General features: G+C 43.8%; 1 protein-coding gene across 1 annotated transcript in view; it reads left to right on the top strand.

The window, feature by feature from the left end:
- Positions 1-8,145: 8,145 nt before the first annotated feature.
- Positions 8,146-14,470, top strand: part of raver2 (ribonucleoprotein, PTB-binding 2) — an 89,127-nt gene continuing 82,802 nt past the window's right edge. Inside the window, exon 1 of the mRNA XM_026146201.2 lies at positions 8,146-8,513. Coding sequence (XP_026001986.2) covers positions 8,241-8,513 — 273 coding nt within the window. The 5' untranslated portion in view covers positions 8,146-8,240. The remainder of the gene's footprint in view (positions 8,514-14,470) is intronic.

The raw sequence follows: 14,470 nt of genomic DNA, 5'->3' as shown, positions 1-14,470 counted from the left end.
CTGCTGCTGTAAAGCTGGGCATGGGAGGATGGAGTTTGTACTGTAGCCTTTAGCACTTTCACTCAGGAGCTCTCCACTCGGGACAGACTTTGATGAGTGGAAAATAAACTGATGGAGTTCCCTGGAAAAGGCACTCTGCCTGCACTTCATGCCTCAGTATCACAACACATATTTCCAATTAAAGACAAATTATTTACAATGCTCATTGACAGAGGAAACAAAGCAGAGTAAATAAGTCCAAACGTCAACTTTAAGAAATCTTCCCTACCCCTGGGAAAATATTATAGAAGCGGTCATTGCTGTAGATCTCACATACAATAAACAAAGTACACAAAAAAACATTTCCTACATACACAAAAAAGGAGTCAGTGGGGCGCCAGTTTACCTCACTGCGAAACTCCCTGAGAAGGTGACCATATACATTAACAACCTGTGTTCCTTAGCGGCATGTCCTCTCCAAGTCTCTCTCCACTCCCTCCTATCCACCCTTCAATACTGCACTATCAAATAAAAGTTATTAGGAAACAACTGGCTGGCATTCACAGGAAGAAAGATGGTGGATTCACTTGGAGGTGCAGTTTCAATCAGCGCTCGGATACTTACTCCTTTTAACTTGCCTCATCATTGTTCTTGGGTTAGTGCTTTTTCTTTTTCTTTTTTGTTGCTAATGGTGAATGGGAGAACAGTGCAGTCTTTTGAAGTCCTGAAGGAAAGTGATTTAGCAGCTGCTTAAACACCTGCTGTGTCATCACTGTTTGGTGAAGTCATGAAGTGAAGCCAGAAAGCTGTGCAGAAGTGTTGTCTTAGCAGGTATTCTGACGTGTATGACACCATTAAAAAGCACGGGCTCTATTTGATTTCGGTGGCCTAGTTTTTGGGACAAATTGCTGACATCGTTTAGGAAACTGTAATGAAAGTGTCGTTATTGTCATTTCTAAGTAAACCTGTGCTTTTAGATTTTAAAGGGTCTGGTCATAAAACTAACTGTTTAGCCATTTTACCCTGACTCTAAACTGATGAAGCCATTCCTGCATGGCTAACATTGCATGTTGCCATGAGGAGAGGAAGCTAATTTCTCCCTGACTTACTGATTAGAGCTAGTCATGCTGAGCTGAAGTGTATGTGGTCATAGAGTAGAGGTGCTGGAAAACAATGTATGAAGCAAAGATGTCAGGTCTCACTTTGTCATTGAACAATTACAGTGCATTGAACACGAGACACTTGATATTTAAATACAGAACCTAGTCAGTACAAAGAAATGAGTGAGATTACTGTTTGGCCCTAAAAATCCTAGAAACATGGCATCTAACCAGAAATGCTTCTGGATGACATTACCTGGTATCCAGTTAGATCGTAAGTAATCTTGGAGTCAGGCCCTTCCCTGAGCCTGCTTCTGCTGGAGTGTTCTTCCTCCCCACTGTCGCCAAGTGAGGAGATCTTTTGATTGTTAGGCTTTTCCTTCTTATATTGTAGAGACTTTAGCTTGTAATAAGAGGTGCCGTACAGTTGTAGTCTATTAGAGCTCTAAAAAAAACACTGAACACGTCACAATACATGTTTTGTCAAGCATGAAATATAAAAAACAAGCAGTCAAATAAAATTGTGAAGGACACACTTTCATATGTAATAATCCGATATTGCACAATCCTCCCAAGCTGATTAAATTGCATTTAATCAGGTAGTTTCACTAAGATACAAATCACTTTTACAATAAAGATAAAACACATTAACTAGACTGTCGGTGCAACTAAGGCCAAATAACAGAAGTCAGAAATAACGTCACTGAAGCTACTGTGAAGTCTGTAGAGTCAAAGTCATCAAGGGCTATGACATAATCTGGCCTAAAGGGAGTTTGCTGTTCAGTATTACTTAGATAAATGTCAATGAAATGAATCTATAAGCACAGCCTGAGACGAAGCAATGACGTCCATAACCAAGTATTAAAACAGATTAGATCAAATAAAATGAAACTGATTTGCAGTTTTTTTTTGTTTTTCTGTTTTTTTGCCTGTCCCGTTTGGTTCTTTTGCCATCAGAATTGTTGTCAAGGCAAAGAAAGACAACTGATTTGCAGTTAAAAGGCAAGAAGTTAGTATAATTAGTGCAAAACACAAAAGCTGCACTTAGAAAAAATTCCCAGCTTTGATATTTAGAACTAAATGGTGCTAATTGTGTTTTTCAATTACCACTGGGACCATTTCTTTTTACTGTAGAAGGTCATGGAACAGGTCATCCACAAACCACCCTGCACTCAGTAAGCCAGGGAGATTATATGTAGGGGATTTTGTGTGTGTTTGTGAGTGTGTGTCTGCGTTGTCTCAATACCTGGCTCAGCATTCACACTCTCTGACAGCAGGCTAATATTGTCTGATGCTTTTTCATCCTGTGCTATTCTCTCCGGTTCACGCGTGCACATTTAGGACACCGGCACTCCAAAAAAGCTGCTCTTCAGAGGCTTTTTGCCCTTGTTTGGAGAGCCCTGTTTTAATGACACGTAGCACTGTCTGAACTGGCATTGTTGTCTAGCCCAGTAGTTGGAGAGACTGCTCAACATGGACGGAGGTGGATGAAAGCCAGCCTCCACCCAGTTGGAAGTCTAAATAATGAATAAAAATCGATTCATTTGTTCTGCATAGCTCTGCAGATGGCAATTATTTCTCACAATAAAACAACGAAAATCTGTGTACATTCTAGAAACATCACCTAGTTAGTAAATGTATCATCCTTTACACTCACAAATCCAGAGGTACAGCACATATAGCTCCATCGAAAGATTTTCTTGATATCCTGGTGAACCTCGGCTCTAATTTATTTCAGTTCTTGACCCCCACATTAAGAAATCGATCGTTGCAAAGTAAAGTGGTGACTTAGCTCCTGCGGAGGAAAAAGCAGATTGTGGCTTTTTTTTTTTTCAATATGTTTTAAGCTTCTGGTCATAGGTCAAGCCACAGGCTGTAGGAAGAAGAACAGCGGTACTGCCTGGAAGGTCCTATCAGTTATTTATGTGGCCTTTCTATACATATGGTGGTTTCTGCCAGGGGATCTGGGAAGTAGCCCCAGATGGAGAGGCAACAGAGTTCGAACAAAACAATGTAACACGAAGCTGCTTTGGTTGGTTAGTGGGAGAGCGGTATGAAGAAATCAAGGCTTTAAGCACTAGTCAACATTTATGTCCAACACATCACAACTCATTGGTCCTTGAACTTATTTTCTGTCTTTTCTGCTTACAAAATAATTTCCACTTTCCTTTACCCACCATTGTTTACCACTGATTTTGTTTTACATTAAAATATAAAATATGCACTCTTAATAAATTTGCTCTGCATTATTGGGCAACTGTAAGTAGATGTAACTGGAATTATGTGTGTATGCTCCTTTCACTAGTAAATACTTTTGGTTAAAGTCACCAAATTAATAAAGAATAATCCTAGACAAACACATTGTGGGTAAACTAATGAGACCTTGAAGTTGTAGACCTCTGTTAATGCTTTCTTGATTGTCTATTAATAAAAGAACACAAACTGATTTCAGACAAAGTCTGCTGTTCATGAAAAAAATATATTGTATGAAACATGCTTTAATCCCAACAACATATCTACAAATTGAGAAAATTCTGGACTTTTTCTGTTCTCACTACGGAGAAAATCCTGCAAATATTACACCGAGAGCACAACGTGCACATAAGAGAACACTGGAGTAACAGCAAAAGCCGTGCAAAATAACTAGCTAAAATATTGCTTAATAAACACCTGTTTATACGTGGGGACAAAATTGAAATTTCTCACTTTAAAGGAAAATGAGAGCGATAAGGGCTGCCCGCATTAATACCAAATCCTAATCCCAACTGTGAAGCATGGTGGAGGGAGCATCATGGTTTGGAGCTGCATTTCTACATCAAGACCTAAAAGCTTTCCGGTCATTGAGGGAACAAAGAATTCCGAATTTAATCAAGATTTTTTGTAGACGAATACCAAAGCTGTAGTCCACGACCTGAAGCTTAGGAAGGGTGGGTGATAAATACAAGACACTGATACAGAAGACCAAAGTCAGTCAACATCAGAATGGTTGAAAGATTGACGATCCACTAAACATTTCTTTCACTCACTTCTTTTTTTTATATAACACTATTGCATTTAATTAATATTTATTAATTTAAAACTTCCACTCACTTCCACAGTGTGTCTTTTGTTCTGTCTCCTTCCCCTCACCCCCAGCTGATGGTGAAAGATGGCCGCCCCTCCCTGAGCCTGGTTCTGCCACAGGTTTCTTCCTGTTAAAATGGGGTTTTTCCTTCCTACTGTTGCCAAGTGCTTACTGATCGGGGGTCACCTGATTGTTGTGTTTTTTCTCTAATATTGAGACATTTTTAGCCTACATAATAAACCTCCTTGAGTTGACAGTTGTTATGATTTGGTGCTATATAAATAAAACTGAATGAAGTGAATTCACTTTTTCATGTCTGGACTGTCTGAAAACACTAAAAAAAAACATGAACAGTACAATGCTGTGTTGTTAGTCCAGTCAGATTTACTTTGCCTGTTTCAAGAGCAATCAGTGCATAAATCCAGATACATCTAATGGTAGTGTAGTTTTGTCTATTTTAAGAGAAGGCTATAGAGTACAGCAAGGTATGCTGTTTAACCTTGAGGTGGAAATGGAGATGTGCACACTGGGGAAGCAGGGATGTAGTTCAGCAGTGCTGAGAGCTGAAGAAGGTGGGCACTTCCTCCTCATTTCTTGTCTGCCTGCCTGTCTCCATGTCCCACAAACCTAATCAGTTTGTCTGCATTCATTCACACCACTCCTACATGGAGCTGTCTTTATCTCTTTTCCACTGTCACCGTATCTCCTCTGCTGTGCCGCTTTCTCCTGAGCTGTCTGCTGCTCCCTGCCAGGGAAACTCTCTGAATTAGAGCACCGAGCTCGTGTCCAAGCACCCTCGGGTCATTTCAGTCAGTCTCCGCTCTGCCAACTAGTACAGCAGACATGCACTTGCAGCATATTTTTGTGCAGTTCAGAGTCCCAGTTTCCCCAAGAAAACATCTCTGCTGTGTGATCATCTCAAGTCGCGCGAGCAAGCAAATTAAAACGCTTTGGAGTCCCTTCAGCATATGGATTTTTTTAAACACACAAATAAACACTGCACTAAAATCTTAAGGATTTAATGACAGTCTCCCGCTCAAAGGTACAACTTTTAAGGCAAGCTTGTAAAATCGCATCTAAATGGAGCTTTTGGGGGGATAAAGATGCACATTTATGCTTGGTTAGAAAGCAAGGGGCACTTAAATGCTAACAAAATGAGACTTTCTCATTACTCAGTCACTTGCTTGCCACATAAAAGCAACTCTCCCCATGTAATGATGAAGAGGTACGCTTATGACTGTAATTAGGACAAGAATTGGGCAGGGAGCTCTTGTGCATATTGTCCTCCATGTGTTCAGGTCAGCTGTTTTTAGTAGGTCACATGTCCCTAAATCTCTCCTATGCCATCAGAGGAAGCAGCCACGCCACCACACTGTATCCCTGATCCTTCACGAGAGCGTTACGCCAGCTGTTTGCATCAGCTCATGCATTACTGACAGGAGCACAGGATGACATATCCATAATCACATTGCACTCTTCAGCATTTGGGGTTAACCCCTCACTCTCCTGATACCTCCTCCTCCTCATCAATCCCTCTCATTGCCTCCCATCCATCCTCACGCCTACTGAGCTCGTCCCAGGTGCCTGCTTTGCCTGTTCAGCCACTCAACCCACCCACGCCCTCACACTCTCAGTCCCAGCGAGCAGCAGCAAACGTTTTCCTGCGCTCTCCTTCTCCTCTCTGCTGCCACCCACTCCAAAAGGGGCTGTGAATCACTGGCTGACACACTGAAGCACCAGCAGGGCTCTTGTGTTTTATTATTATATATTTTTTAAGATTGTAGAGCAACCAACATCTCTTTTCCCCCCTTGGTTTGTGTAGCAGAGCGCATTATTATTATGGGACTAGGTAAAACGCTTTGAAAGATAGCTACAGAGTTTGTGTAACCATGCGAGGAGGTTACAGGCCGACACAAGTTAATGTCTAAGTGTGTCGGTGTGTGTCTCTAAGTGTAAAACGATGGTGCTGGCACGTGTGTGTGTGTATGCACCAGGGGGACAGAGAGAACAAATTAATTGTTCTCTCATGGAAAACGTTGTTTAGCACTTAGTGGAGTGATTCATGCGTCTCTAAAATCAGCCTGTGCAAGTGACAGGCGAGTCCTTGCTGTCTTTTCACAGAACTACTGCTCAATGATTCATGTCCCCCAATCTGTCAGCCAGTACCGACTATTGTATGAGCTGCAGTTGGATCAAAACACAGTTTACATGTAGGACGACTTCTCAGGGGCATTTGCTTCAGCTTGATTTCCTGCATGATGATGATAAGTTTGTGACTTGGGTTAAGGGCACCTGTAACGTCATGAGAGACCACAGAGATGGTATAAAATAGCTAGATACTGAGCTTGTGTAGCAGGCCTACTTGAGCTGAAGTATCTGATATCCGATGTTAAGATGATAAGTGTCCAATGAGGAATGGAACTAACAACTGAATTTAAAACGATCAGTAGTCTGGGGCCACTCTCTTGGCTATGTCTCTATTAAAAAAAGGTGATCTCTTTAGCCTCGTATCTGCTAAATAAAGGATATAACTGTCATGCATTCCTTTAAGATATTTAGTACAGTCTGGCAGTCTGGTGTGTGAACTACTCCGTCATTGATACATAGCAGGTTGCATCTTCAGGAGCATTTGTCAGGAGGACACAGTGTGACTTTGCGCCTTGGATTCTTAGCTCCCAGCAGTAATGTTGAGCTGATGCATGAAGTGCATGCAGACTTATAAACTGCTTCTATTTGCAGTTACACAAATTGCCCTTCTTTTTGGTTTGGCCTTTCCACTCTGGAGTGGACTGCGCTCACGCCTGATTGAAGCATTTAAGCAACAAACAGCCTGCATACACTCGCTGCCTTCCGGTTACACTGCTTCAGCCACTTGGCAATGCGAGATCATTTTCACCCACCGACAACTGTGATTGTCTGGACTTCGATCTGCCAAGAAACGCTCCACACAGATGGCGAGAGAGAGAGAACACGGAGGTTGATTTCTCCGTCTCTCTTTCAGAGGGCCCCGGCAATAAGCGCGCTCTAAACATTTTCTAAGTGGGTTGATTGTGCGCTTGTTGACATGTTTGTGTGCCTACGTGAATGTAAGTGCATATTTATGAGTGTGAGCATACAGTGTGTGTCTTTCAGCGACTCATTCTGCCTGCGGAAGCTACACGGGCATTGTGAGGACTCGGCAGGGAGCTCTGCTCCCCTTGTGTTTGCCAGGAGCAGCTTTCCACCCACGGTGGGCAGGCAGGCGCGCAGGCTGGGCTGGCATTCACTGGATCACTTGGGTAGAAAGTAGGGAAGGCACACAGCCATTCATGGTAACATTATGCACATGGGGAACAGGAAAGCTCTGGCGGATCTTCTCCAATTCTCTTCTTCACCAAAAGAAGAAATGCTGTAATTGGGCCGCCGCACCGAAATAAGAAATGTGCGCACATACAGCACTTTGGTGCAGGGTGAAGACGACAGAGCGTTCTGCAGGTTCGATATGTGATCGATAATAAAAATAATAATAATTTAGTTCCCTCCTAAAAATCCGGAAACATATGCAGTTTGGAGGATCAGGTTGGTGCCACACGACACATTGGCAAGCCAATTCAAAAGCGCACTAATCCGCACTGACCAATGATGATTGGCTCCTATGCAGTTAACAGACAGTTGGGGTCGCCAGGAGTCCGGAGTGGAGCCCGACACGCTGGGAACCATGTGTGCGTCAAAGTGCCCATATACAAGTTTCATTCATCAGATGACAGCGACTCTTAAACGCCCCGTTTTAAACAAATGCTATGTTTAATGTAACGTTAATCTAAACCTTGTAGCTCTGCTGTGTTGCCGCTCTTTATCACGGCTCATCATCGGTCAGAGTAGAAACAGGAGAATACAAACTGACGCCAAATACAGAAGCGAAGATTTAAAAGAAATAGTTCAGAGCAATTTGGCAGTATTGTTGTGTGTTGTTGGCTGTCGGTCCTTTTCCTTCTCTCTCTCTCTCTCTCTCTCTCTCTCTTTTTTAATCTTTCTCTCTTCCACCGACACACACACACACACCTCCCACCTGCTCTCTCTCTCTCTCTCTCTCTCGCTTTCCTCACACTTTTCCCAAGATGGCGGCAGCCTCATCCATCCAGCCGCCGAGCGTTCACTCTTCTCTAGCCCGGGATAGCGCACTTTCCCCGGAGATGGACAGCCCCGAGAGCCGGCAGCACGAGGACGAGGAGGCGACGGCAGCGCAACCCCCGGACTCCGGGATTAGCCTCCGTGACCTGCCGGACCTGGAGCCCGAGGAAATCGAGAGGAGGCTGGCCAAAACTCGCAAGGAGCTGAGCAACAGGAGGAAAATCCTCATTAAGAACCTGCCGCCTGACACCACCAACCAGGTATACATGTCAGTTTACGGTGGAGAAATAACAGGGTGGAGCTCTTTTTCTCTCACCCCCCCCAACATTTTACGCACGCTCGCACGGACTCCTGCTTTAAGCCTTTTAACCTTCATTTCACTGCTTAGTTCTGACACCCGCGAGTGTGATCGCGGTCTCAGGTCATGACTTTGACCACATCACCTCCTGATCAGATATAAACTTTACAGGGAACTTTCCGAGTGTATCCGACTAGCTCATGGTAAACTTATCATTGTATGTAGCTTACTTATCTTTCCTGCATGTTTTTTCCAACATGATGTCAGATTCTGATTGGGGGGATCCACGGGCAGAGTCACTTCGAAGTTCCTCTTTTTGCTGTGTGACTTGCGTTTCCCATGGGTCTCACCTCACTGTAGCTGGAAGTGCATCATTTGGCTGCTGCTATAAGTGAAACGGTGTGCCTGAATTTGACTTGTGTGCAGTCAGACTCGTGTAACAGGTGAGCTCCTGGGAAAGTAGCCAGAAGGATGCAAAGTGGGGTGTTTTTCAGCAGGAGGAGACGCTGCAAAATGCAGTCTGTCGTCTGCAGACACTGATTAAATCATGAAATGCATGCGGCCTTTTCTGCTTTTAGCTTTATGCGCTCTGCGTGTTTTTGTTTTGTGCTGCGTAAAGTTTAACATCAGATCTGCAGACTGGCAATCGACAGCAAGTTGTACTGTTGTAATATTGTACAAATACTGTACTCTACTGTGGCCACGACAGGTGTGGATCCCTGATCTCTGACCTTTGCCCGTTCTAAACAGTTTCCCCCAATTTCCTAAAGACAGAAAGCACATCATTTCAATTTTGCATGTTCACCGAGGACCACAGAGTGTTTTCTTTTCTTTTTTTCATTTCTCCTGCTAAGTGTGATCCATCACTTGTGTCAGCCCGCGAGCCTTTATGAGGCAGCGTGTTGAGGGCGCTGATGGTGTGTATTCCTTCAGGCTTGTACCGCCGCACATTCTTTGAGAGGCTCTCAGCCAAAGAGTGCCAGTACCTCGGCCGGGTGTTTGCGCGGTGAGCGTGGAAGAAGAGGGGGGAGGAAGGGTGAGAATGCATGGTGTGTGTGAGAAATGAGAAGTGGAGTGGTGGTGGAGGGTCATTTGGATCAGGTGAAGCAGCAAAATTGGAAGTTCTCTCTCTCTCTCTCTCTCTCTCTCTCTCTCTCTCTCTCTCTCTCTCTCTCTCTCTCTCTCTCTCTCTGTGTGTATGTGTGTGTGTGGTTTTTCCCCCCACATTGTCGGCGTGTCAGATGGAGCGTGATGTGCTGGGGGGGGGGAGACCAAGCTCAGTGGCGTGAAGTCCTGCGCTGCTGAATGTGCCACATAAATCTGTCCATTTAAAGGAGCACTGCAGGAGTGTCTCTTACTGAGACATGACACGGTGTGAGTTTCCACTGGTGGAAGTGAAGGTGATGTAGTTGGACTGACGCGAGCTCGGCCTTTAGATATTCAGAAATGAGCAGCATAGGAGAGGGGAAAAAACAAAAGTGTTTCAAATGACATCGCAGCACTCATAAATACTGTCCCCATTATGGCGAGTATGGCGTTGTGTGGAGCAGCCTCTGGGTGTGATTGTCAGAACGATCCAACATAAATCTTGTGTCAGCTCCTTAAACGTGAACTTTCTGCATCTTTCTCATTTGTTTGGACTCCACTGTTCAACAGTTGGTTGGGCTAAAATGCGATTTCAAGACACCACCTGGAGCCCCCTTCCCCCTAATTTTCTGATTTAATTTATTAAGCAGTTCATTAACATCTTAATCAAGACTAATCAGTCAATAAACAATCTGACTCCCACGAGCACTGAAACGGAGACATCTTGTTAGTGCGCAAGACATAAAATCCTGCAGCTGTTCTCGTTCGGTCCTGTGCAGAGATGCGGTGATGCTCTAAGTGCTGGTGTTTACTGTATTTTATCTTCAGTGAGGTTATAGATTTATGGCAAAGGAAAGTCCTCATTACAGTCTTATATAACCCGACTGATAGGCCCAGCAGCACCCAGCCGTCTCCATCTCCCCATTCCCCTCATTCCCACTGCCCCATTACTGAACACTCGATCGCAGGCCGCATGTGCATGTATGTGTGTGTCCACAGTAGACTGTGTCAGATATATGGCCCCGTTGACAGTCCTCATTTTAGGGGAGAAGTGGGGGAAGGGAAAAGGGGAGGAACAGAGGAAGGGTACAGTGTGTTTGCGGTAATGAACTTGGGGAGAATTGTCACAGAAAGCCCCAGCTCCCATCAGCTTTATGGTGCTGTGTTCAGTTTTCAATTCAGTGTTTTTCTGCTTTGCATTTTTTAAATCCTTTTAAAGCCACTCTTGTTATGCAGCTGTTCAACCCCCCCAAAAACCAACTGTAGAATACCTGCTCAGCGCTAAAGAGACTGAGCAAGGATCGAGCTGACGGACACTCTGCGAGCAGCTAAAGAGCCAGATATTTCCCTGAGGTGTTGGTACATACCAGAGCTAAAAGGGCATGAAAATTGGTCTTATATTAACTTAGCGGACCGAGAGACAGATAATAATGTTGCGCCTCGACTGCTGTATAAATAATCTAACAAGTTTGTTGGTTTCAGAGCACAGCAAGTGCTGTGTTTTAAGAAAAAGAAAAAAAGAAGGAAAGGGGAAAAAAGGCAGTTATTGTAGGATTGTAGGTTTCAGTCATCTCCTTCCTTGAGTGCAAGTCTAACTACACTTTTTAATTTAAGCAGGTTAAGCGTCCAGTGTATACATTGTATCCTAATATATTAAAAGCCCGGGCTCGGTTGAGATCTCATCTTGAGGTCATTGTTTTTTGGACGATGTTAGATGCGCTGCAGTTTTGGGGTGGCATCCGGAATCCTGATTACCCTTCAGGTTGTCTTTGATGTGTATATGATATTAACATTTACCTGCAGCTGTCTACAGATTTCGACCAGTGCCACTCTGTTTACCTCACTTGTACTTGATGCCACCTCGTTGCCGTGTCCATGTTAACAGCCTGGAGCAGACACAGAGCCCGCTCTGGGAAAAACAGGAGACCACTGCTCTCACAAGCATCACAAACGGCATAACATTCACAACAAACAGAAACTCGGCAATCATCTGACTTGATGTTAAGTTGTGGTTGAAGACACTCAGTTATTATGTAACTTTGTGAGCGATCGTGGCTCAAGAGTTAGGAGTTCGCCTTGTAATCGGAAGGTTGCAGGTTCGAGCCCCGGCTCGGACAGTCTCGGTCGTTGTGTCCTTGGGCAAGACACTTCACCCGTTGCCTACTGGTGGTGGTCAGAGGGCCCGGTGGCGCCAGTGTCCGGCAGCCTCGCCTCTGTCAGTGCGCCCCAGGGTGGCTGTGGCTACAATGTAGCTTGCCATCACCAGTGTGTGAATGTGTGTGTGAATGGGTGGATGACTGGATATGTAAAGCGCTTTGGGGTCCTTAGGGACTAGTAAAGCGCTATATAAATACAGGCCATTTACCATTTACCATTTACACCACAGTGGAAAGGCTGCGTGGGCTGATTAGGGGTGCTGTGTCTGTTCAGTGCTGTCCATGAATAAATCTGATTACAAATACAGAAAAATAGAGCTTAAAAGCCATAAAGTTTATGTACTTTCTTGTTCTTATTTTATATTCTTTTAAAGCTAAAAAGCAAAGGTCTCTTTCAGGTTGTTTTTATATGTGTGAATCATTAACAGTAGTGGCTTAAAAATCTTAGTAGTAGTGAGAGGGGGAGAAAAAATCTGAAAAACATCAAATTCACTGATTCTTAAGCCTGTGTTTGCGATATGCTGTTTGAAACCCAGAGAGCATGTTTACATACTCTTGCTTTTTATTGACCGAAACCTACATTTTGGTCAACTAATGATGGCAGAGCAGGTTCACAAAACTCGAACAGAAGTTTTAAATAGCTCTCCAGGCTTTTAGCTCGAGAGATTTCCACACTACTCTACCTACACAAGTAGTCTTGTAATGGTTTGCTCTCCACATATAGACATATTCTATTGTTCAAACATGTCATGTTTGACAGTTTTAGTTCCTGCCAGCTTTTGTTCCACCTCATTCCCGCGCCATTCCTGTCCTGAAGAAGTGGCTCACATGCACTCCAAAGAGAACGTTGAATTGATGATGTGCCTTGACACCTGCGGCTATAAACATGCCTCTTCCAGGACAGATTTCCACCTTTTGGAACCCATCCAGACACGCAGTCTCTGAAAAACATCGCCACTTGGGTCTGGGCAGGATTAAAAAACCAAAGATGTGCTCTCTCTTCCAGATGCTGACCAACACTCTGAAAGTCATTCGTTTTGTCCGGAATTAAAAACACATTATTTTTTATGAGCCACTTGATCCACACACCCTGATTTCTCCGTTAAGCACTATTAAGTTGATAAACTAATTGTTGGTGCCACGTGCACAGTTAGCTGTGACGTGCACGGTGGCGTTACATGGTGATGCAGCCTTTTCCTTATATATGATCTTTGTAGGAACGCAGCTGAAAGTGAGCTCAAAGTCAACACATTTACCACACAACACCCAAGTTTCCTTTTACCACTTAAAACATTCATCACAGCAGATATAACCGTCTGCTAGCTGTGGCATTTTAACCTGAAAAACCTCAGTGTTTAGTACATTGTTGCTTCCAGGAAATGGGAGTAAAGGGAGCTAAAAGGTTCCGTAAAAGGGATTTGCTAATATTGGACTGCGAGGGTTATGTGAATAAGATGCCAGTCATGCAGATGAATAATGCCAGTTTCAGATTATAGTATGCATGATAGCCCAACTCAAATTAGGCTAAAGTATTTAAAATTCATAGCGTCTGCGTTGTGCAGTCCTAATATAGTCCCAGAGTTGCTTTCCTCTTCCTATTCGTAGGCCTTTCAAAGCACATGACAGCCAACATCACACATGCGCCATTGTTCATTTACAATCTCGTGTGCAGAAATCTACCCCGTTCGCCTTCCCACTGACATCATGTAGGCCGTAAAAGACGGGGAAGCAACGGCAAAGATTTGACTATGAACGCGTAATCTGACAGGGCTACTATCTTGTATCAGATACTGTGTAGTCGCAACCTGCAATTAGTTGGAAGTAGCGGGAAGTACAGCCGGAAGTTGACACAACTTTTAATAATTCCAAGCAGCGAGTCTAAAATCATTTTCAGAGGCACAACAGTGTAAAATAAACGGGGGCAGTGTGGTTTTATTTGCACAGAGGAGGTTAACTTCCAGGGTCTTCTGCCAAGTTCTTGAATTAATCAGCTTAAAAACAAACACAAAACTTTTTTACAAGGTAGGTGTGTGTGTGTGTGTGTGTGTGTGTGTGTGTGTGTGTGTGGGGGGGGGGTGATATGTTTGTTTGAATGTGTGTGTTTTGCATATGTACAGGTAAACACAAATGCATGTAAATATGACAAAGCAGCATGCATCTGAGCTGCTCTTTCCACCCACCTTCTCGCCTTACTTTGCATGCTGTGGTGTGTGTGTGTCTGTGTCATGAGCAGATGTTCATGAAATCTGCCACTCCTGACAGTGGGCGGCCTTTATCGAGCCAGTGTGCAAACGCGCTGTTGTGATTAGCTGTTTACGCTGGCATTAGTCACCTTGAAGTTTTGCACATGTTCGTGTCACAGTTATCTGAAGACACACCTGTTAGACTTTTCGTTGTTCACTGTTCACTGTCACGATGCTACAGCTTTGTTTTTTGCATGTTTCACGGCACAGTTTGGCTGCGAGTCGGGTATGAAGGTGACATTATGTAGGTGAGATAATGGAGTTGGCTGGAGATCTGACGCTGAGCGAGCTCGGGTCCAAAAGATGGTGGAGAGGAAAAAGGCTTGTGTTGTAACTGATGGTTTGAGAGGGCTTATTTTAAAAAACAAACCGTATAAAGCTGTTCATTAAAGCATTTTGTAAACTGATAACGGCAGGGCTATTTTTATGTCATA

This window comes from Astatotilapia calliptera, chromosome 17 (genome assembly GCF_964374335.1).
Source record: "Astatotilapia calliptera chromosome 17, fAstCal68.1, whole genome shotgun sequence".
Lineage (NCBI taxonomy): Eukaryota > Metazoa > Chordata > Actinopteri > Cichliformes > Cichlidae > Astatotilapia > Astatotilapia calliptera.
The sequence above is the reverse complement of the archived record's forward strand: the minus strand, read 5'-3'. Positions and strand labels throughout refer to the sequence as shown.